At 43.4% G+C, this 21,482-nt stretch overlaps 1 protein-coding gene across 2 annotated transcripts in view; it reads left to right on the top strand.

Moving 5' to 3' along the window:
- Positions 1 to 21,482, top strand: part of LOC132824369 (potassium voltage-gated channel subfamily KQT member 1) — a 707,684-nt gene that overhangs the window by 488,587 nt on the left and 197,615 nt on the right. For both annotated transcript variants that reach the window (XM_060838761.1, XM_060838762.1), the window contains exons 13-14: positions 6,271 to 6,346; positions 11,933 to 12,027. In XM_060838761.1, coding sequence (XP_060694744.1) covers positions 6,271 to 6,346; positions 11,933 to 12,027 — 171 coding nt within the window. The remainder of the gene's footprint in view (positions 1 to 6,270; positions 6,347 to 11,932; positions 12,028 to 21,482) is intronic.

Below are 21,482 nucleotides of genomic sequence, written 5' to 3'. Positions count from 1 at the left end.
CCTAACACTATGGGCAATTTAGCATGGCCAATTCACCTGACCCGCACATCTTTGGACTGTGGGAGGAAACCGGAGCACCCGGAGGAAACCCACGCAGACACGGGGAGAACGTGCAAACTCCACACAGTCAGTCGCCTGAGCCAAGAATTGAACCCGGGTCTCAGGCGCTGTGAGGCAGCAATGCTAACCACTGTGCCACCGTGCCGCCCACCTTTAGTTGGTGGACTCATTTACCTGTTTACCATTATGATTGGATTGCCAGGCACAATGTGAGAAGTGCATTTATGTATTTTCTGTGACCAACAATCCATGGAAAGATTGATAATTGCACTTATTTCTAAGCATAACAATGAGGGTATTGATTGCTGGGAATTGACAGTAATGAATTTCAACTCCTGGGCAGTACAATGACAGAGCAGTATGCTCTTTTACTAATGAATGCATCCAAAAGAACAAAGACCCTAAAAATCAGAATTTTGCAATTCTGTTCTGCCACTTTTCAAATTGTTATTCATTCATATTTGGACATGTCCTGCTGGGACAGCAGTTATTGCCCATCCCTACTGGCCCGTGTCCTTCCAGATAGGAATCAAAGAATGCCTACAGTGTGGAAGCAGGTCATTCAGCCCATCAAGTCCACACCAACCCTCCAAAGAGCATCCCACACAGAGAACCAACCCCTATTCAATCCCTGAAACCCTGCATTTCCCATGGCTAATCCACCTAACCTGCATATCTTTGGACTGAGGGAGGAAACAAGAGCACCTGGGGGCAATCCACACAGACACGGGAAGAATGTGCAAACTCCACACAGACAGTCACCTGAGGCGGGAATCAAACCTTGGCGCTGGGAGGCAGTAGTGCTAACCACTGAGCCATCACAAAAATTGTGGATTTCGAAGATTATTATTATAGATAATTATGCTACTGGTATTATCAGCCAGATAGTAAAGTTCAAAACTGTATACAGCTCTTTATCTTCATTTTATAGGAAGACAATTGAAATGACTAGACTTTTTTCCCTGTTTTTCTTTGTGCAAAAGCTGCAATATTAATCATTATCAAAATTATCAGCGTGACCATCAATTTTCACAGCATGAAGGACAATCTAATACTTCATCTCTCACAGCAAGTTTTGGCAGAAAGATGGTACCCCTTTAAATGATGGATTACCAAGGCTTTCTGGAATCATGTAACTGGGATTAAGAGCTCACTAGGCTTTTGCAATACGATTGCCTGTAGTGTGGCTTTTATAGGGAGCATGTGCTGTTACTCAAAAACTAAGACAAGGTTGGTGTGACTGGACAGATCTACCCTATTAAGGGCTGTTCAGTGGGAAAACTGATATGCATTGTGTTTATGACTTTGGTTTTGCCCTCAATAGAAACTGAAGACTCCAGATTTGTAAATGGAGCAGTTTTGTGTTCACTGATTACATGTTCATGTTAGCCTTTATTGACAATATGATATTAGTTTTCTGCTTTGCGGTCAGTGGGTCCTGCCATACAATGCCTTATGGGATGACATAATGCAGATCAAGCTATAGTCTGTCTAAATGATGCCTGCAGTTAGAAAGTTCAGGGAGGCTGATGAGTCATGTGCAATCTGGCAGAGGAAACTGAGTTTTGGAAAAAATAACATTAAACCGTGTTTGAATTCAAAAAGAAGGTGGCTGCAAAAAAGAATGAGAACAAATTTGATCAGAAGAGGGATTTGGCTTCGGTCCAGCTCTTGTGTCTTTCCTCTTTATTCTCTACCTCTGCATGTGTCATTTCCTCTGCTTCACATTTAGTGGCTTAATCTGCTTCACTTTCTCTGTATCTTATGATTGATCTGCCTTGGTCTCTCTTTCACCACTTGCTCTCCAGACTTGCCACCCTGCTTCAAGATTGTGTTCCCTTTTACCTCTTTTGTTCTGTTTCTGTGCTTCCCCCCCAGTCTCTCTGTTTCTGTCGATTTCAGGTCTCAGTGTGTCTCTGTCTGTTTTTCTGTATGTGTTTCCTTGTCACAGCATATCTATGTTTCCAAGTCACTTTCCTTATTTGTCTTTGTGTCTGGCTCTGCCTCTTACCCTCTCTGTCTATGCGTTTTGTTATGCTTCAGTACACTTCTTATCATCATCTCCTGTTTCTGTGGCCATTTCACTTGCCTGCCTGCTTGGTACTTTTCTGTCATTCTCCATTTTTTTTCCTTTTTTCTCTCTGTCTCTCCACATCCTTCGCGGCATTCCTGCTTTGTGCTCGCTCTCATTCATGCTTTCCTTCCCGGTTCTATTTCTAGCCAAGCGAACGCTGTTACTAAAAGCACGAACTCAGGAGAGAAAGAAAAGAAATTAGTCCCAGTGTTGTGTCAGACATAACACTGTTGTTTTCAGTGTAATAACGTTTTAAGTTACCCAGTGTTTGGCTTTGACTATTTATTACCAGCATTTGGATATTTCTGTAATTAATCCAACTGTCTCAGGAGCAGTGAGAACTCCGAGGGACTATCGAGTTTCCCATGTCAGGAGTTGTTCATGAACTGCAAAACAAGTCCGAAGTTCGCGGTTTCAGTCTGCAGTCGCCTTTCCACAGAAGATACAATCGCTTGCTTTGCAAACACACGGCGTTTTTTTTTGCCTTGAGGCTTTAAGGCAGATTGACTTGTTTCATGGAAATGTCAGTGAAAAGATAGTGCGGTAAATTTGGGAAGGTTAAAAGAAAAAAAACCGATTTGCAAAAACAAAACTTCACAATATGCTCACATTCTGTCTGTTTTTAAACTCTCTGGCTTTGACTGCCACTAGTTAAAGGAGCTGGGACATAGATTTGGCCAGAGAACTTTTTAATTGAATGAATTGCTAAGATTTCAGCGGTGGAATCGATGTTTCTAGCTCCTTCAATAAGGCGTTGTGGTTTATGTATCTGTTGGATGAAGTAATCCACCGCAATGTAGATCCATATCTGATCGACAGTAATCCTATGTAAGATTGTCCATTTACCCATTAGTGATTTCTATATCAAGATTCAAAGTTTGGGAGAAGATTTGTAGCTCGGGTGCTCCTTGTTGTGGTTCTGTTCGCCGAGCTGGGAGTTTGTTTTGCAGACGTCTATATCAAGATGCCTGCATTGCAGACAACATTGTTAGGAATCCACTCAGCCTAGGATCGTGACGGAGGCTAAGATTCATTCCTTTATTTTATTACAATATCTGCTGTATTCCCAGCAAGTAAAACGTTTAAAGGTCCCAACTTTGAAACCTGTTGAAAGAGGCATTTAAGATAAATGGGTGACAGGTTAGGATAGCAGGTGAGTGACAGAATAGGGTGCCAGGTGGGTAATGGGAGAGAGCGCCAGAAAGGTGACAGGGTTGGTGACAAGTGAGTCGAGAGTAGGGAGACAAATAGGTGCTAGCTGAATGACAGATGGGTGCTAGCTGGGGAGCCAATCGGGCGAGGGTGCCAGGTGTGTATGGAGGCAGGATGGCAGGTAGTTCGGGAGTAGTGTACAAGGTTAGGGGCTAAAGGTGGAAGGTGAATGGGTGAGGCATTAGGATGCCAGGTAGTCAATGGGTTAAGGAAGGCAGATGGTTAAAGGGGTGGTCTGACAGGTTAAGGTGGAAGGTGGAAATCAAAAGGGTGTGAGGGACCACATGAGTGTTCCCCATGACCAGGGAGTCCAGAGCCAGGGGACACAGTCTTACAATATTGGGTAGGCCATTTAAGACTGAGATGAGGAGAATTTCTTCACCCAGAGAGTGGTGAGCCTGTGGAATTCTTTGCCACAGAAAGTGGTTGGGGACAAAACATTGAATGTTTTCAAAAATGAGCTAGACATAGGGGTCTTGGGGCTAAAGGGGTCAAAGAAAATGGGAGTACGATACAGAGTTGGATGATCAGCCATAATCATACTAAATGACGAAGCAGGCTTAAGGGCCAAATGGCTTCTATTTTCTATGTTTCTATCGTAAGGGTTATGGTAGCAAGTGTGGACAGGGGAATAGAGTGCCAGGTAAGTAAGTAGAGCAGCAGATGGATGAGGGGAAAGGGTGAAAGGTCGGTGAGGGGGTTCGCACCAAATCAGTAGTTGAGAGGGTGGCATGGCAGACATGTTAAAATTGTTCATGGGATGTGGGCAACACTGGCTAGACCAACATTTCTTGTCCATCCCTAATTGGCCAGAAGGCAGTTAAGAGTCAAAACACATTGCTTTACGTCTGCATTTTTTCTGGGCTATTATGACAATTGTGCAATGGGATAACTTGGAAATTAGAATCATAGAATCCTTACAGTGCAGAAACAGGCCCTTCAGCCCAACAAGTTCACACCGACCTGCCGAAGAGTAACCCACCCAGACCCATTCCCCTATTCTATATTCACACCTGACTAATGAACTTAAACTATACATCCCTGAACACTATGGACAATTTAGCATGGCCAATTCACCTAACCTGTACATCTTTGGACTGTGGAAGAAAACTGGAGCACCTGGAGGAAATCCACGCAGACACAAGGAGAATGTGCAAACTCCACACAGACAGTTGCCCGAGGCTGGAATCAAATCCGGGTCCCTTGCACTGTGAGGCAGCAATACTAACCACAAAGCCACCGTACCACCCCAATTCTAGTTCTTAATTCCAAAATGGATATTCTATCGGCAGGAAGAAAATCAGTACAATATTTTTATTAATAACTAATGTTAAAGAAACAAATTTATCTTTACATACAGAGCTTAGCCATTCAATTATTAAAGTTTTGTCGTGTTTTGTTGATTGAAAACAAGCTACCTTGTAACAGTTGGTGTGAATTGGACAATCTGAGCTAATTTCCCCATTTCCTTAACTTTGGATTTAGAACATGTAAGTGTGAACTTTAGTTGGCCTTCTTCCTCAAGATTTCTTCATGGGACATCTCATCTACAACCACTTTGCCCAGTCAAATAGATTTTAACCCCAATTTTGAATGTTTTGTAACTGATTACTGAATATGCTGAAAGAAAATTTTTTAAAAACACAGTTCCCGTTTGATTTTTTGTATCTGTGTTCCTGGTAGCTGCAGTTTAAGAAGTTAATATTTAATTCCTAAGGCGGAGACTAAGGGGTGACTTTATAGAGGTTTATAAAATCGTATGGGCATGGATAGGATAAATAGACAAAGTCTTTTTCCTGGAATGGGGGAGTCCAGAACTAGAGGGCATAGGTTTAGGGTGAAAGGGGAAAGATATAAAAGAGACCTAAGAGGCAACCTTTTCACACAGAGGGTGGTACGTGTATGGAATAAGCTGCCAGAGGAAATGGTGGAGGCTGGTACAGTTGCAACGTTTAAGAGGCATCTGGATGGATGGACAAGTTGGACCGAAGGGTCTGTTTCGGTGCTGTACATCTCTATGACCCTATATGACTCTATGTAACTCTAAGCCATGGCAATCCTGGGGAAATGATAACCATAAAGATTCACTGCTGTCTCGATCGAGAAGGCTAAACAGTCCAAATCAGGAAAAGCCTGGATTTGGCGCCCAGTCTGGAACTATAGTGCTACATATACCTCAGCTTTCCAGAGTCTCCCTTATTCATTATTATCCCTACAGGATAATGTAAGAATGTGGAGAGAAGACAGACATGGGCTAGCTTGTGAGGTTCAAGATTAATATTGTCCCGATTGTGGAAGCCCATCTAAGACACATCCGGACTAAAATGTGAAGGTTAGACACTTGAATGACATGGTGTGAGTGATGCCCGTGATATAATATTCCAACAACAAATCAGCACTGTTTTAAGTAAAGAGAGAGAAGGGGGTCGAGACAGATAAAGTTAGCGTGACAACAGCAATGACACTATTCAATCAGCACAGAGGTGCAAAATGAGACATATACCATCTGCCTTTTAACCTGGTTATTGGTTTCTGAGGTTTGGGCCATGAAATTCCGCTGTGTTGTCCATGTTTATGGGCAAAACACTGCTATGGTTTTTCATTTCCTTCTCCAGGATGACCAAGATAACTCTCCAATTCTTCCCAACTATCATCGAGAGTATCGAAAGGATTTACAGGCTGTTCATTAAGCGGTTTAACCATATTAAGATCACACCGTCCATGGCCCGGTTTGGAACCACAAACCGAAGCTTCTGGTCCAAATTGCTGCCGCTCTGTCGCCAGTCCTCCACAGAAGGAATGTATTAATCGATTAAAAAGGAGCAAAAGAAATCTTTTGAGTCAGGCTCGGAGAGTAATGAAAGTTCATTGTTTTTCTTCACTTTTTCCTGTTTCCTTCTAAAACAGTCCTGTTCTGTTTGCAGGTTGAGGGAGTCCCACAGGGTTACCATCAAGGTAATTCGCAGGATGCAGTATTTCGTAGCAAAGAAGAAATTTCAGGTGAGTCCTCAATGGCAGAAGGGGAAAGAGTAAAAGGAGTTTCTCTTTGTTTCTTTGAGACCACCTAATAATATTTTGGCAGGGGTAGTTCTCTTCTGTGATGACTGCAAGCTACGCCCTCTATTCTCTGGGCTCCACAATGAGGTCGACGTCTCATTGAGGAAGGGTAGACTGCAAAGAACTGAGGCTGTAATTTGGCCCGGCTGAATGTAATTTATTCCTCTTTCTGCCAATGACCTTGACTCTTCAACTTCAGCACCTATATCACTTTCCACTAACACATTCCAGTAACTTTTCACCAACACTAGAGTTGCTTCCATCCCTCGTGTGAAGTGATTTGATTACAGGATAAGAAAGCAGTCTAAGCTTTTCTTTTCTCTCTGTGTTTTAACTAATGCTTTTTTTAAGCACACAGAACAGAAACGATTGCTGAATATGCCATTAGCCTTCAGAATTAAGCATTGCACCCTTTTGTCTTGTTCATTTCACTCTTTATTAAATTATTTTCTCTGCTCTGTTTCTTCTTTCTGTGGCTGAAAGAAGGATAAAGGAAACACCATGTTCTCATAAGCCAACCAACTCTGAACATGTCGGCACAAGGGAGATTCTTGAAGACTTTCTGTTCGATATCCATCATCACCTCACACCACCGTACCCCCATCCTCCCACGCTGGCCCCTCTCCCACACCCTATGGCTACTCAGTGTTTCCACATGGTTACATGGATTGCTCTGTTCCTTAGGCCTCAAGGATGCTTAACGCTATCCTCACCCTGTGACACCAGATACTACACAACACATGCAGTGCTGTGAGCTATTCCACCCTAGGAAGGATATATTGGCTAGGGAGGGAGTGCAGTGTAGATTTCCTGCCGCACTGTCTGGTCTCTCAGCGTTATATTACCATGAGAGATTACAGAAACTAGGGTTGCCTTCCCTAACATTTAAAAGGTGATTTGATCAAAGTTTTCAAGATATTAAGGGAAACAGATGGAATAGTTCGATATTATTTCTGCTCATTGGGGACTATGTGGTATACTCTAAAGATTAGAGCCAGACCTTTCTGGAGTAAAAATGAGGAAACAGTCAAGCACACACAGGCTAGTAGATGTGTACTGTAAAGAGCTATTGATGCTATGTCATCTGTTAATTTTGCATTTGAAATCAATCAATCTCTGCTGAGAATAGATCTAACCTAAATAAAGTAGGTAAAAACAAGGAAACCTAAATAAAGTAAAAGCAAAAGTTGACAAGGCTGAACTGTAATGAACAATGGGGTTTATTTAAAGAAGAATTTATTTGGGTATTGTCAAATTATGTTCCCAGGAGGGGGGAAGCTCGGGCAAATAAAACCAGAGTTTCCAGCAAGTTAGAAAAGTCAGGGAAAGATGAAACAGAAGAATAAGTACACAACACATGTCGGTTGGATACAATTGAGACCAGGTCTTAGTATAAAACCTTGACAGAGAAATTCAAAAAACACATAAAAGAAACAAAGAGTGAGGACGAGATAAGGCTGGCAGCTAATGTAACAGAGAATCCAAAATTCTTCTGAGTGCATATAAACAGTCAAAGGGAGATAGAAGGATGACTGTGATGGAGAAGGTCGGGGAAAGAGATTTATGTGTGTGGGAAAGGAACATAGCTAGGGTTTTCCAAGCTATTACCTGAGGTAGATAATTGTTGTGGTTCTGTTCGCCGAGCTGGGAATTTGTGCTGCAGACGTTTCGTCCCCTGTCTAGGTAACATCCTCAGTGGACTAGCCACACTACAATACATCAAGAGCATTTCCGAACTGACAGCCAGACTACTGTGACCACTAGAACTCATAACAGCACACAAGCCAACAGCCACTCTCAGACAACAACTCACCAGAACAAAGGACCCGATACCCAGCATGAGCAAAACCAATTTTTGTGTACAAAATCCCATGCAAGGACTGCACAAAACACTACATAGGACAAACAGGAAGACAGCTAACGATCCGCATCCACGAATACCAACTAGCCACGAAACGACATGACCAGCTATCCTTAGTGGCCACACACACAGATGACAAGCAACATGAATTTGACTAGGACAACACTACTATTATAGGACAAGCCAAACAGAGAACAGCCAGGGAATCCCTGGAGGCATGGCACTCATCCACGGATTCAATCAATAAGCACATCGACCTGGACCTAATATATCGATCACTGCAATGGACAGGTGGAACTGAAAACCAGAAGCGGCAGATTCAAACCACTACAAATGCCGGAGGAAAGATCACAGAAGCGCTTCACAGGAGGCTCCCAAGCACTGAGGATGTCACCTAGACAGGGGACGAAACGTCTGCAACACAAATTCCCAGCTCGGCGAACTGAACTATAACAACGAGCACCCGAGCTACAAATCTTCTCACAAACTTTGAGGTAGATAATGCTGTTCAGGTCATGGAGAAATATTTATCAGTTCAGACAGTTGAAGGGTTTAAAATTGAAATGGGAGCGACGTAGGAAAGGTTGACTGCATTTAAATGTGATAAGGTACCAGCACCTTATGAGATGAATCCAAGCATAGTTAGGGGAGTGTGGGTGGAATTTGCAGAGTCACTGGCCATAATTTTCCAATCCTCCTTAGATAGAAGGGTGGTGCTGGGGGCTAGAGAATTACAATTCATGTACCATTGTTGAAAGAAATATGTGTAAAGGTGATCAGACACTTTAAGCTCACTTATGGGAAGTATTTAGAAACAATGATTCAGGATAAAATGAACAGTCACTTGGGTTAATTAAAGAAAACCAATTGATCTTAAGGGTGAGTTGATGGGAGAGTGATAATGTTGCTGAGTGATGAATCCAGAAGTCCAGCTTAATGCTGTGGGTACATGGTTTTGAATAACAATTCTGGAATGGAAAGCAACTTCAGCAATACTGACCTTGAAACTTATTGTCATAAAAACCCATGTGGCTCCTTCATGTCCTTAAAGGAAGAACATCTACCTCCCTTCCCTAGTCTGGCTGATATGCAGGCAGAAAGAGAGGTTAGATAAAGTTATCTCTCACAGGGCCTCTGCCTCTCACCCCACAATGTACAATCTTCCACTTGCAACAGAAACAGAAATTGCTGGAGAAATTCAGCAGGTCTAGCAGCATCTGTAGAGAGAAATCAGAGTTAATGTTGTTAGTCTAGTAACCCTTCTTCAGAACTTCCATTAGCAATGAGTTTTCCCCTTCACTCCACAGACTTTCGCGCCCTCCACCCCCAGCCCAGCAACCTTCCACCCTGCAGAATCTCGTCCCCACCCCCAACAGACTCTCCCCTGCCCTCACAACCTCTGAGCTCCCATTGACTATTCCCCATGTCCAATGTCTGCAGACTTTCTCCTCCAGCCTTGCTGCCTCTCCCCGCCCCCCCCCCCCCCCCACCCCTCTGAAGAACTGAATATTTGTTCATTAGAGAAAGCCTACAGGAATCATAGAATTGTACAGTGTGGGAGCAGGCCATTTAGCCCATCCAGTCCACAAAAACAAGTTACAGCACATAGGGATTTGGTGGGTCTTCATGTGTACATCTCAATTAAACTTAACCTACAAATTCAGCAGGTAATAAGAGAGGCACATGTAATGTTGACCTTAGCACCATGAGAATGGAGTATAAAAATAGAGAGGTCTTGCTAAAACTATCCAAGGTACCATTTCAACCATATCTCAAAAACAATGAACAGTTTTGGGCCTCTTATCTAACAAAGGTATGTTGGCATTGGAGGAGGTGCAAAGAAGGTTCACTAAGGTGAAACTAGGTATCCCTCCTATTTATCTCTCACCACCACACACACACACACCAAACATTCCTGATGAAGGGCTTATGTCCGAAACATTGACTGTCCTGCTCCTCCGATGCTACCTGACCTGCTGTGCTTTTCCAGCACCGCACTTTTCAACTCTCACTCTCCAGCATCTGCAGACCTCGCTCTCTGATACCGGGTTTGGAAAGATTGGCTTGTGAGGAGAGGTTAGTCAGTTGAGCCTCTGCTGATTGGAGTTTCGGAGAGTGAGAGGTGACCTTATTAAATTTCCCCTACTGGGACAGTCTCGGACCAGAAGGCATACTCTTAGGATAAGGGATCGCACAGTTATGTCAGAGCGTAGTGAATCTGTGGAATTCATTATTACAGAGGGCTGTTGAGCTTGGACATTAAGTATATTCAAAGCTGAGGCAGACAGAGTCTCAATGAGTAAAGGAATCAGGGGCTATGAGGAAAAGGTAGATTAGTGGAATTGAGGGTTCTCAGATCAGCCATGATCTCATTGGATGGCAGAGCAGACTCTCTGGGTTGAATAGCCTAGTTATTCTCCAAAATGTTATGCTCTTGTCGCAACCTGACTCGAAACTTTACTGCTGTTTGTTTACTGTCACTGATACTAAATTCTCTAACAGTACTGCAGGTGTATTTACCTCACGCGGACCATTGCAGTTCAAGAAGTCAACTCAGTACTGCTTTCTTCAGGCAATTAGTGATGGACAATAAATGCTGGCTTTGCCAATTATGCTAAGGTCACCATGCATGAATTTAAAGCAAAATACAGTGATGAACCATATCTGCATACTATTGAAAGAGACGGGGAGTGGGGGAGGAACATTTCTTGTGATCTGTGCTGCCCCTATATCATGATTTGACATGGGCTATTAGAGACAGCCTGGGAACTTTTGATGACATCATTCCCATTTCTCACATCACTGGAGCAGAACTTTTAAGACATCAGGTCTGAAGAATGATGTTTGCTTGCAGACTGCAGCTAATCAAACATTCCGGACAATCAAAGAGACTAAGAAATGTGCAGATCGCTACCTGTAACACTCATACTGTGACACAGTTCAACAGGGTACACTTTTGCAACGCTTAAGCTGTTGAGCTGAGGGTTTCTCACTGCTGATAAGGGTGCTGAGGTCAAACTTACACACACATATTGTGTTAGTGCTTGAGTTTTGGGGATTGATCATGGTGCATTGACATCTCCCCTATGTTCTCAGCAACAGCTTTGACTCGGGAAAAGTTACTGGACCTGCACAAACGTTCATTTTCCTTGCATGTGATGCATGAAATTCCTCAGAACTCTATTAAGTAGTCACAACTGGTTGATAATGGATGGTTTGATAGTAATAACAAATACATCCATTAACTGCTGGAAAAAGTGGACCATTTCAAACGAGATTTCAGAAATCCACACTTGCATTCAGCCATGTCATTTCAATAGGGGTGAGATTAGTTTAGGATGATTGCACAGTTTGTCATGTGAAGGGGCAGCACTGTTTTATGCTACACTGGGCTTCTCTCCTATTGAGTTCAGTAAAACACTGTTCTGAAATGGGGATCCCAATTCAGTATCACTTATTTTGTTTATCGTGATCACTTGCACCCCTCAGTGCATGTTGGCATGGAGCAGGGACAAACACTTACACTATACTTCAGTACCCATTTTCTTTTGTTACTTCCTGACACCAGCATTCAGTTACCTCAGTCTGCAATACATACTGGGAGAAATGCATCAGACTCTCGTGTTGCTTTGCCTTACTATTCTAAAAATATTTGTTTTGGTTTGCAGCAAGCCAGGAAGCCTTACGATGTTAGAGATGTGATCGAGCAGTATTCTCAGGGTCATCTCAACTTGATGGTGCGAATCAAGGAATTGCAAAGAAGGTATTTATCTCTAATTGCTTCACAATGAGCCGTCTGAGAATTGAATATAAAATGCAGAGTACCATTCATGATATCAAAACATAAGAGTGAGGCACTGCAATCCTGACCATCAACTCACTAATGTTGGATTTGCACCCCGTAAGATCTTACTCAACTGACAATGCTTTCTGCTAAACTGAATAGATTTAAATTAGCAGTCTACTCGTGGTTCATTAGTGCAAATCCTGCATGATAAGGCCTCTATGGTGATTGCAGAGGTGCTTAGAAATTGTGAGTGTGGTCTTTGAAAAGCCAAAAGTGGCTCAAGTTTGTGCCAGCAATTTGTGTGTAAGGATAGGTCACTCAGGAAGAGAAAAACAAAATGCTGGAAATGTTCAGCAGTTCAGATGGCATCTGTGAAGAAAGGGCTACAGAGTTTCACGAAGTTGGGGTTGCCAATTGGCTGATTGACTGGTGTATGTTGCAGAGTGATGCCAACAGCGCAGGTTCAATTCCAGTACCAGCTGAGGTCACCATGACGCTTCCACCTTCTCAAAGGTTAAACTCTGTCTGACAGAGCAATCCTGGGGTCCTCTGAAACTATGATGACTTTACCTTACCACGATACAAGTTTAGAAAAAACTAGGTTGGCTTATGGTTACTATGGTGTTCTATTAAAGGAAAACACATGCCTGTTTCATGGATTGTTTTTTGTGGAAATGGTAGTCGTGCTGGAAGGGATGTTTTCTCAGCTACTCTCCTCCATGCTGCCTTCAAGGTTATTGCATCCTTGGTTATATCAATGATTGGGCTGTTCTGGATGGCGAAGTTTTGCAGGGCAACAATATTGGTAACGATCCTTGATCTAGACCACATTTCAAGGCCTCCTCTATTCCACCAAAACACTGGATAGTCCTGTCAAGGACCAGTTGGATAGAAAATAGGAGCAGGAGTAGGCCATGAGAACTAACTTGTGACTCACTGTTGTGTACCTCAGCTCATGTACAGATCAACTCTGGTCTAATTCAATGAAGAAACAGGTTCAAGGGGCTAAATGGCCTAATCTTGTTTCTATGCTCCTTTAAAAAGCTTCTTCATACTGCAGGCACCAAAATGAAGGACCTCTGCAAGATTTACAGCCAGCCAGTATGCCTCTACTAGTTTAGTTTCCGTCCACCTTTCTATGGAAACTTGGTCTTCAATCATTTTATTGCTCTGATCAGATGCAATTACCAGTTGGCATTTGATTTTTCCCATGGTATTTGCAGTGAAGCAATTGTAACCTGCTCCCAGTGCCTTATTTCTCAGCTTAATGCTATGTCTAGTGCAGAGATCATTGGAATCCACCTAATACTCTATCCTTCCCTCAGAGAAACCCTCTCTCTTTTGCAACTGAACAATTGTGAAGGCACTCAGATTAATATTTTGCAGCTTCCATCTTATCATTACTCAACTGGGCTAAATTATCCTCCTAATTTCTACCTCCCAACACTCCAGGACAATTTCTGGCCAAGATTGTCTGATTTAAGATATTTAAAGGTATGGTGGCTATCTGATTGAAATCATACTTTCAATTTAGGGTGGCACGGTGGCACAGTGGTTAGCACTGCTGCCTCACAGCGCCTGAGACCCGGGTTCAATTCCCGACTCAGGCGACTGACTGTGTGGAGTTTGCACGTTCTCCCCGTGTCTGCGTGGGTTTCCTCCGGGTGCTCCGGTTTCCTCCCACAGTCCAAAGATGTGCGGGTCAGGTGAATTGGCCATGCTAAATTGCCCGTAGTGTTAGGTAAGGGGTAAATGTAGGGGTATGGGTGGGTTATGTTTCGGCGGGTCGGTGTGGACTTGTTGGGCTGAAGGGCCTGTAAGTAATCTAATCTAATCTAAAAGTCAACTGTAATTATCGGACCTGAAAAACGTGTGTCCACAGATGCAGACAGAAATTTGCTAGATCAGATCTGTGTGTCATATCTAAGTCTTTTTAAAGTTTTGTAGAATGTCTCAAAGAAACCCATTATTTGTTTGATAGATGTCTCGGGCATCGAGATTTGATTTCTAGCAAAAATGTTCACGTTGCTCTGTCCCACAATTGGCAGCTAATTGCTGGCATGGCTGTTATATTGCTGCAGATGCTGGGATTAAAAGTATGGAGTTGTCAGTTCAAGCCCCACCACGTCAGTTGGAGAATTTAAATTTTGTTAATGAAATAAATCTGGAATAAAATACTATGAGTAACCACTGAACTTTCCTTTCATCGTAAAGATCTCAATTGGTTCGCAATTATGGATTAGGGAAGGGAATCTGTTATTCTTGCTTGGTCTGGTCACTGTGTAATTCCAACCGCCAGCAACATCATTGATTGGCTTCTGAAATGGGTTACTGTCCCCTCATTATATTGAAAAATGTTACAATGACTGCAGTAGTTCAACAAGGTGGCCACTGCTCCAAGGGCAATGAATACTGACCTTGACAATGCTGCACAAATCTTATGATTTAATACTGGTGAGCGTACAAACAGATGTAGGGGAACCCCGGAAGGGTGGTAATTTTACAGGATTTTCCATCCAGGCTACAGTGACCAAAAAGATATTTCCTTCTCCCACGCCTGTCCGTTTTCTGCAGGGACCGTTAACTCTGTGATTCCCTCGTCAACTCTATAACCCCCACCAACTTCTCCACCACACCCGGTACCTTTCCTTGCTACCACAAGAGGTGCAACACCTGCCTCCCCTCTCACCTCTGTCCAAGGCTCCAAACAATCTTCCAGATCTGGTGGTGATCCAACTGTACTTCATCCAACCTGATCCACTGTTTTTGTTGTTCCCGATGTGGTCTCCTCTGTACTGGGGAGACCAAACACAGACCTGGGGACCGGTTTGCTGAGTATCTGTGCTCTGCATGTATCAGCCAACCTAACCTTCTGGTTGCCATCCATTTTAATCCCCCTTTCCCACCCCCCCACCCCCGGTGACATGTCCATCCTTGGCCTCCTCCACTGTCAGAGTGAGGCCAAACGGAAACTAGAGGGACAACACCTTATATTTCGTCTGGGAAACTTACGGCACAATGGCCCCAGTATTGACTTCATCAGCTTCAAATTCCTCTCAGCCTTATCCCTTGTCTAACCTTCCCAATTCTCCTCACTTCCCTGACCTGTCCTAACCTATCCATCTTCCTACTCACCTATTCACCCCAGCCTTCCCACTGACCAAGCAGAACAGCCCCCATCCGGCATTGACCTATCACCATCCCACCTACTCTTCCCCCCAGGTCCCCCAGCCCCTCCCTCGAATTACCTCTGGGTTTTTCCCTCCACCTCCTAATGCAGGGTTTTGGCCCAAAGCATTGACTTTCCTGCCCCTCTGATGCTGTCTGACCTGTTGTGTTCTTCCAGCATCACATCTTTTGGCGCAGAAATATACGATTTCCTTTTTCCTCCCCAGACCCCGGCTGTTCCCATCGAGGATTTTAAAATCAGCTTGAACGTTTGTCAAATGCCAAGTTTGTAAGATGCTGCTTCTCAGTTCTTCCCTCGCGCTCAGTTTGCTGTTCTTTGATGTACAGAGGACATGTTAGGAGGAAGAGAGTACGTAAACGTTTCTAGATATTGGTTCACATATAGAAAGACAGTATCCCTAGCTCTGATCTGTGTCCACATTCATTTATAAAAGGGAGCAATACACTTGATGGATGCAGTTCTATGGAGAAGGAGGGTGTCATGAGAACTGACAAATTCAACCAGTGTGCTATCCCTGCACAACAAGAAAAGGGGAATGGGGTAATTCCCATTGAATTTAATGCTTCAATAGATGCAACTCACATTTGAGTTCTTATTCAATGAAAAAAAATGAAGCTTGACCGATCAGTTCTCTATGTGAACTTGTAGGAATCCCACAGGGTCAGTGGTAACACTCTCTCCATCGGAATCAGATGGTCATGGATAAAGCACAATCCCAGAGACTTGAGCACATCGGCTAACCATCACTGAGGGAGGGTTGTATTCCTGGAGATGAGATCCTCGGGTGTCTTGTATTCTGTTGAAAAGCTGTGGAGGGCTTCGAGCTGGGTTTTTTTGGTGAGGGAGAGGTTTGCTGCATGATCAGACATTTCGAAGGGCGGCAGAGCAATTGCAATTGGTTCCCCAGATGCAGAATTCCCACCCAAGGTTGGCACTCTTGCACAAAGCACCCACCACCACAAAGACCATGCCAGCTGTCAGGACATGAGTGCCAAGGTCTTGGATGTATGCTTTTTGGGGAGGGGGTGCTCTTGGTTTGGCGGGGGAGAGAGGCAGAATTTCGGAACCCAAGTCAGAGGCTTGACTCTGAGTAGTCACCCATCCGCCCAAATTAGTGCAGATCAAGCGGCTCAAACTACCACCACCCCCCCTCCAACCCTTGAAAAACTGTCAACCCCCTTGCACTAGTCTTTGAGTCAGGCAAATTGACTTTCTCATGCCACTTTGGATAATTACTGTCCATTGATAAGGAGGTCATTACTTACTTCCAATTTTTAGCAGGGAAGGAAGGTCAAACCCGGTTGCTCCTGCTCAGAATGTGCTTCAAATGGAGGTGCAAATACTGTGTCAAAATAAAACGACCTTCCCTCTTCCTGGCTCATCGCCTCTGGGATAGGAAGGTTATACACAGTGTGTTTTGAACGATATGTTCAATTGAGTTTCTCCAAGCTGAACATAAAATATCTGGTGAACTCTTCCCTGTTGCCTTGATCAAGATGTGTCCCTCAATCAACAAATCATTTGGTCATTTTATTGTTTGGAACATGCAAACCACCTGCTGTATTTCCCTCGAGTACTAAAGCGACTAGACTACAGCAAGTATTTCATTGGTTGCAAAGATCTTTGCAATGTTCAGAGGGTGTGGGAAAAAAAAAGCAGGTTCTGTCTTTCTTTTCCTGTTCTTCATGCCTGACAGAGAGTTGTGGGAGGACCACTAGCAAGTTAATCCTTACATTGACAAAAAGCCTCGCCAAATGCCATTGTGATTGAACAACTCTGTACGAACTGAATTTTCTTGCAGTCGGCTAATCACTGTTTCATACTGTAACTCCTGGTGAAGCAATCTCGCAGGAACGGCCAGCTATGTGAGGTCCCATAGCTCTGTTGTTTTAAATTTGGTCATAGTTTGGGATTTGTTTCTGATTTCCGAAGTGATAAATGCAACTAGCAACTCGAGCAAATTGGTAACATATGTTTCACTTGTGCCTCTCATTTCACTGTACATAGATATTGAAAAGCCGACCAAAAACAAAACAGTGCTACAAGTTCTTGGCATGCTGTTTTTGCAATGGGTGCCACTCCAGGCTTTACATTATTAGAATGGCTCCCACAGATAAGTGAAACAAAGTAGAATCAAGAAATAGGGAAGTAAAACTGTTGGAAAGTGCTGGGGAGTTTTCGCGCTGAGTGCTAATTGAGACCGAATGGAATTAGAGGGCTAGTCCAGTAAAATATTGTATTTTAAGGGTTGTTAAATCTTGAACAAAAGATATCTTGATATATCTTGAATTTGTATCTGTAGTAGTGTGCAGGTGAAGAGGATGGCATGGTTCTTGTTTTTTTGCAAGCTGGTGTACTTCTTTTCAAGCTGCACCATTGGCAATCAGTGAGGCAAAGAAGAGAGCCCAAGTGTGCAAGACCCCAGTAGCTAACAGTACACAGACTGTCCTCTGCTGTGCTTCCATCTGGCAACACCCAGAAACCAGGTCCTTCACCGCCTCAGGTTAAAGCTTTTGAGAGCAGCCTGGAGGATGTTTGGCCGCCAGATTGTAGTCCGACATTGTAGTGGACACGCCCTGACACTCCTGAACCAAATTTCCAGCCATGTTTTGCCTTGTGGATACCTGAGAGAGTTGACTGTTAGGATGCGGATCCTGACCAAACAAAGATCTGGAGTGGAGCCCAAAGGCAGACTAATGTCTTTCCAGCATCTCCTGCAGCCAAGCCAGTTCCAGAAGTAGTGTTCAGCAAACCTTTGGGAGTCCACCAGGGAGGTCAACATGGGAACCTGATGTTTGGACAAGGGGCTCTGGGAACTTTGCCCGGGCTTATGATTTGGAGAGAACACTCCAGTATTGCTCAACACAAGAGTTGACCATCAAGTTGGAAACCATCATCTTATGAGATGAATGACGACCAGACACAGCAAGAAGAAAGACTAATTGGAAAACAAAATTTAGTAGAATTGATCAGGAAAAGACAGGACCTAAAATGGATTTCATTCCTGACATTTACATGCAATGTAGAACTACCAGCATAGTCAGCACCTAGCTCACAAATGATTTGATTGTAAAATAACTCAAGGTCAACAATGTTATGACCATGTCTCCAGGCAAATTTCTCCAATTTGTTACTGATCCAGACAGAATGCCTCAAATCGTTAATCTTGTGGGTGAGAAAGGGTGAGCTAGTTCCTCTTGGTTATTCACCAGCTCCCTCAGTTAGCTGTAACAAAGTCTATTTGAAAATGATCCCTTCTCTTGTGGATGTGTTGCTTTCAGACCTAGATGAACTTGTGGGTTAAAGAAAGCCAATTTAACTAGGCCTTCTTTAATTGACAAAGAGTTGCTTTATTAAATGCTAAACCTGAGAAAAAAAATAGTAGCCCCACACACGCTCATCAGATAGCTGAACATTGCTGCCATTACATTAAATATTCTTAGTGTTGATGTTGATAATTGAATTCTTGATATCAAGAATCTTGGCTTTGTAATTGATTAAGATTCTTTTGTCCTAATTCCTTTTGGAATTGCCTGACCAATGGCATCCCGAGAGAGAGTGGGTTTTTCCCCATTCTGTTATCTGCAGGTGAGGGGTGTTTAAATGGCTGTTTCTCAGAGCTGTGACTTTCAGAACACAGTAGTCTGCACACCACGACATTGAGGCTGCTGCCTTCCGTTTTGAGCTCCTTTTAATGTGTCTTTCTGAAAGGCTGGAATACACAAGTTCTGTAAGTGGGGGCTTTCTGTTGTGAGGGAGGAGATAGTCCACTTCATCATTATCTCTTCCTATTACATTTTTGACTCTAAAGTTTCTCTGTCATGATACGAGTACATTAAATGGGCTCTACATCGAATTTTTTTTGACAATGGCTTCCAGTTATTGACTTCTTTTAAAACACAAACCTTTTGATTTAAAAGTTAACTCTGTGCAAGGTACTGGAGATTCGAATCCTTTGTCATAACAAGACCAAACTTATGGACTACGGGGCTGCAGTGTTACCTGACTTTGTGTAGGAGAAATGGTCAATGTACAGCAGAAATCTCAAATTCTTAGCGAAATATCAGCTGTGATGATTCTTTCAAAATCCTGTTAATCCCCTGGCAGGACAGGAGCTCAGATATCAGTGTCTTCTCTTAGGCTAACATCTTCAAGATCAAAGCACAATTTTCAGTCAGTCAGCTTCACTGGATGGACCACATCATCCACGTTCCTGACCAAATCTTCCAAACCAAGCTCTCTATTCTGAAAAATGTCTCAGGAAGTGGTTACCAGGACAACGGAGGGAAAGGATATCCTCAAAGCACCAATTAAAAAATAGTACAATATTCCTACCAGCCCACAGGAATCACTAGCACAGGAACCTCTCTCACTCCAAAGTGGAGGAGTAGCATCTGCGAAAGTGTCAGCCATTTTGAGAGTCTTGACAGGCCCAGGTGGGATGATGTGCTAACAGCAGAAGGAACATGCAAAACTCATGTCTCTCATCTTTCTACTTCTTCAAATGTTACTTTCAGGGAAGGATGTGTGGATCCAGAATTGGACTATTTGGTCACACCAACGCCCACAATACTCAAATGCAAGAAAATCATCCTCAATCCTGAGGAATTGTCTGAAAAGAAGACTAAAAGAAATATGAATACATTTATTGCTATTACGTGTACACATCATTGAAATGGGTGGGGCTTCTGCTCATCACAATGACTGGTCAGGAATAGTACGAACAATGAGAAACCCAGGAAGTGAGCTACCAACCCTCCACCCTGTTCCACAGTATTTCACAGAAATGTACTTCATTTCAAAAGGAGTTTAAAGGGTGCCAAATATGCGCCATGAGGGTGATGGCTTGTTCTTAACTTTATAACAATTCTCAATACCCAGTTCACCCTCATCCTGCTTGCTGGCATGAGCAAGCTGCAGATGGTGTTATCATGGGCCTATTGCTTTCAAACCCATCCCATGGATCAGCCTTCCTCTTCTGATACTCTGCTTTCGAACCTTCCAAGCTGCAGCAGCCCAAGGGCCAGAGGGATAGAGACACCATCCTCCTGATGAAGCGGTTTCATCTCTTGATATCTGATGCCAGATGCCACAGCTCTATCATAACCTGCTCCATTGGGTCATAGATTCACCGGCTCTGCTCCCTCTTATTGGGTATCGCTTAATCCTGTAAGAATAAGGGAAGAATGTCAGCGATTATTGGGCACTGTGATTGTAATAACATGAGACACATCTGAATAACCAGAGGAATGTGGAGACAGCAAGAGGTAGCTTTCAGGCTGCCCATATTAACAGATATGTGAAAGTGAGATGGAGGATCTGGATGTTACGCCTGAGTACCAGGGCATGCTTGTAGACATGTGGTGCATTGAGCAGTGAGAGCTGATGACATGGTGAATTGTCATGAGAAGATGCACTCACTGTTCATGACCACCCAAGCAGGGTTATTAGTCTTTCTTGAGCATTGTTGCCAGGTCCTCGGTGACCTGTGTGATGACATGTTCCCAATGGTTTCCGATCACGCACCCCTATGGACTATGACATCTCACCAGCTCTACCACCAAATCCTCCAGCGATGCATGGTTTCAGTTTCCATGCTTTAAATTGCAGCATTGTATTTCAGAATTGCAGCCTTTTCTGATGGAACAACCACCTTCAAGAAGAGCAAGTTCCATGCTATTGACACTTTGTTTCTTCCTGAAAACAGAGGCATCCTGCAGTGAAACAGATAATAGCACGTTCACTTCCTCCCTGTCCATTCTCCTACTGTTTACAGTATTGAAAGACCACATTAGCACAGTGTTACATCCAGTTTCCTGTGGCACCCAGGGCTTTTATTTTAAAAGCTCTTCCTTTGTGATTGACATCATTTACCATTTATATCGGCTAAGTACCAATTAAAATGCTCGTGACGTGTGAAGGCCACTGGTTTTCCTCTGCTTGAATCCAAACTGTAAATGAGCAAACTCCTCTTAAGTGGGCCACATGACAGATATTATGGGATGCACAGGAGAGAACGTTAAGAGAGTCAGCGATTTAGTGGGCAGAAGAATGCCTTACCATACGACAGTGCCCAAAATACACATTATGCACGCTGAAGTGGCTGAGCGATTTCAGTTTTAGGCGTATTCTACATTGTGTGCCCTGGCCCTGTCGTTCAACTTGGATTTTATTTATTGAGAAATTCATCGGTTGTTCGGTAGCACAGGAAAGTTGAAAAGAGTTAAAAACAAAGAGCGGG

The sequence above is a fragment of the Hemiscyllium ocellatum genome, chromosome 18, assembly GCF_020745735.1.
Source record: "Hemiscyllium ocellatum isolate sHemOce1 chromosome 18, sHemOce1.pat.X.cur, whole genome shotgun sequence".
NCBI classification, from domain to species: Eukaryota; Metazoa; Chordata; class Chondrichthyes; order Orectolobiformes; family Hemiscylliidae; genus Hemiscyllium; species Hemiscyllium ocellatum.
This window is presented reverse-complemented; position numbering and strand designations above follow the sequence as displayed.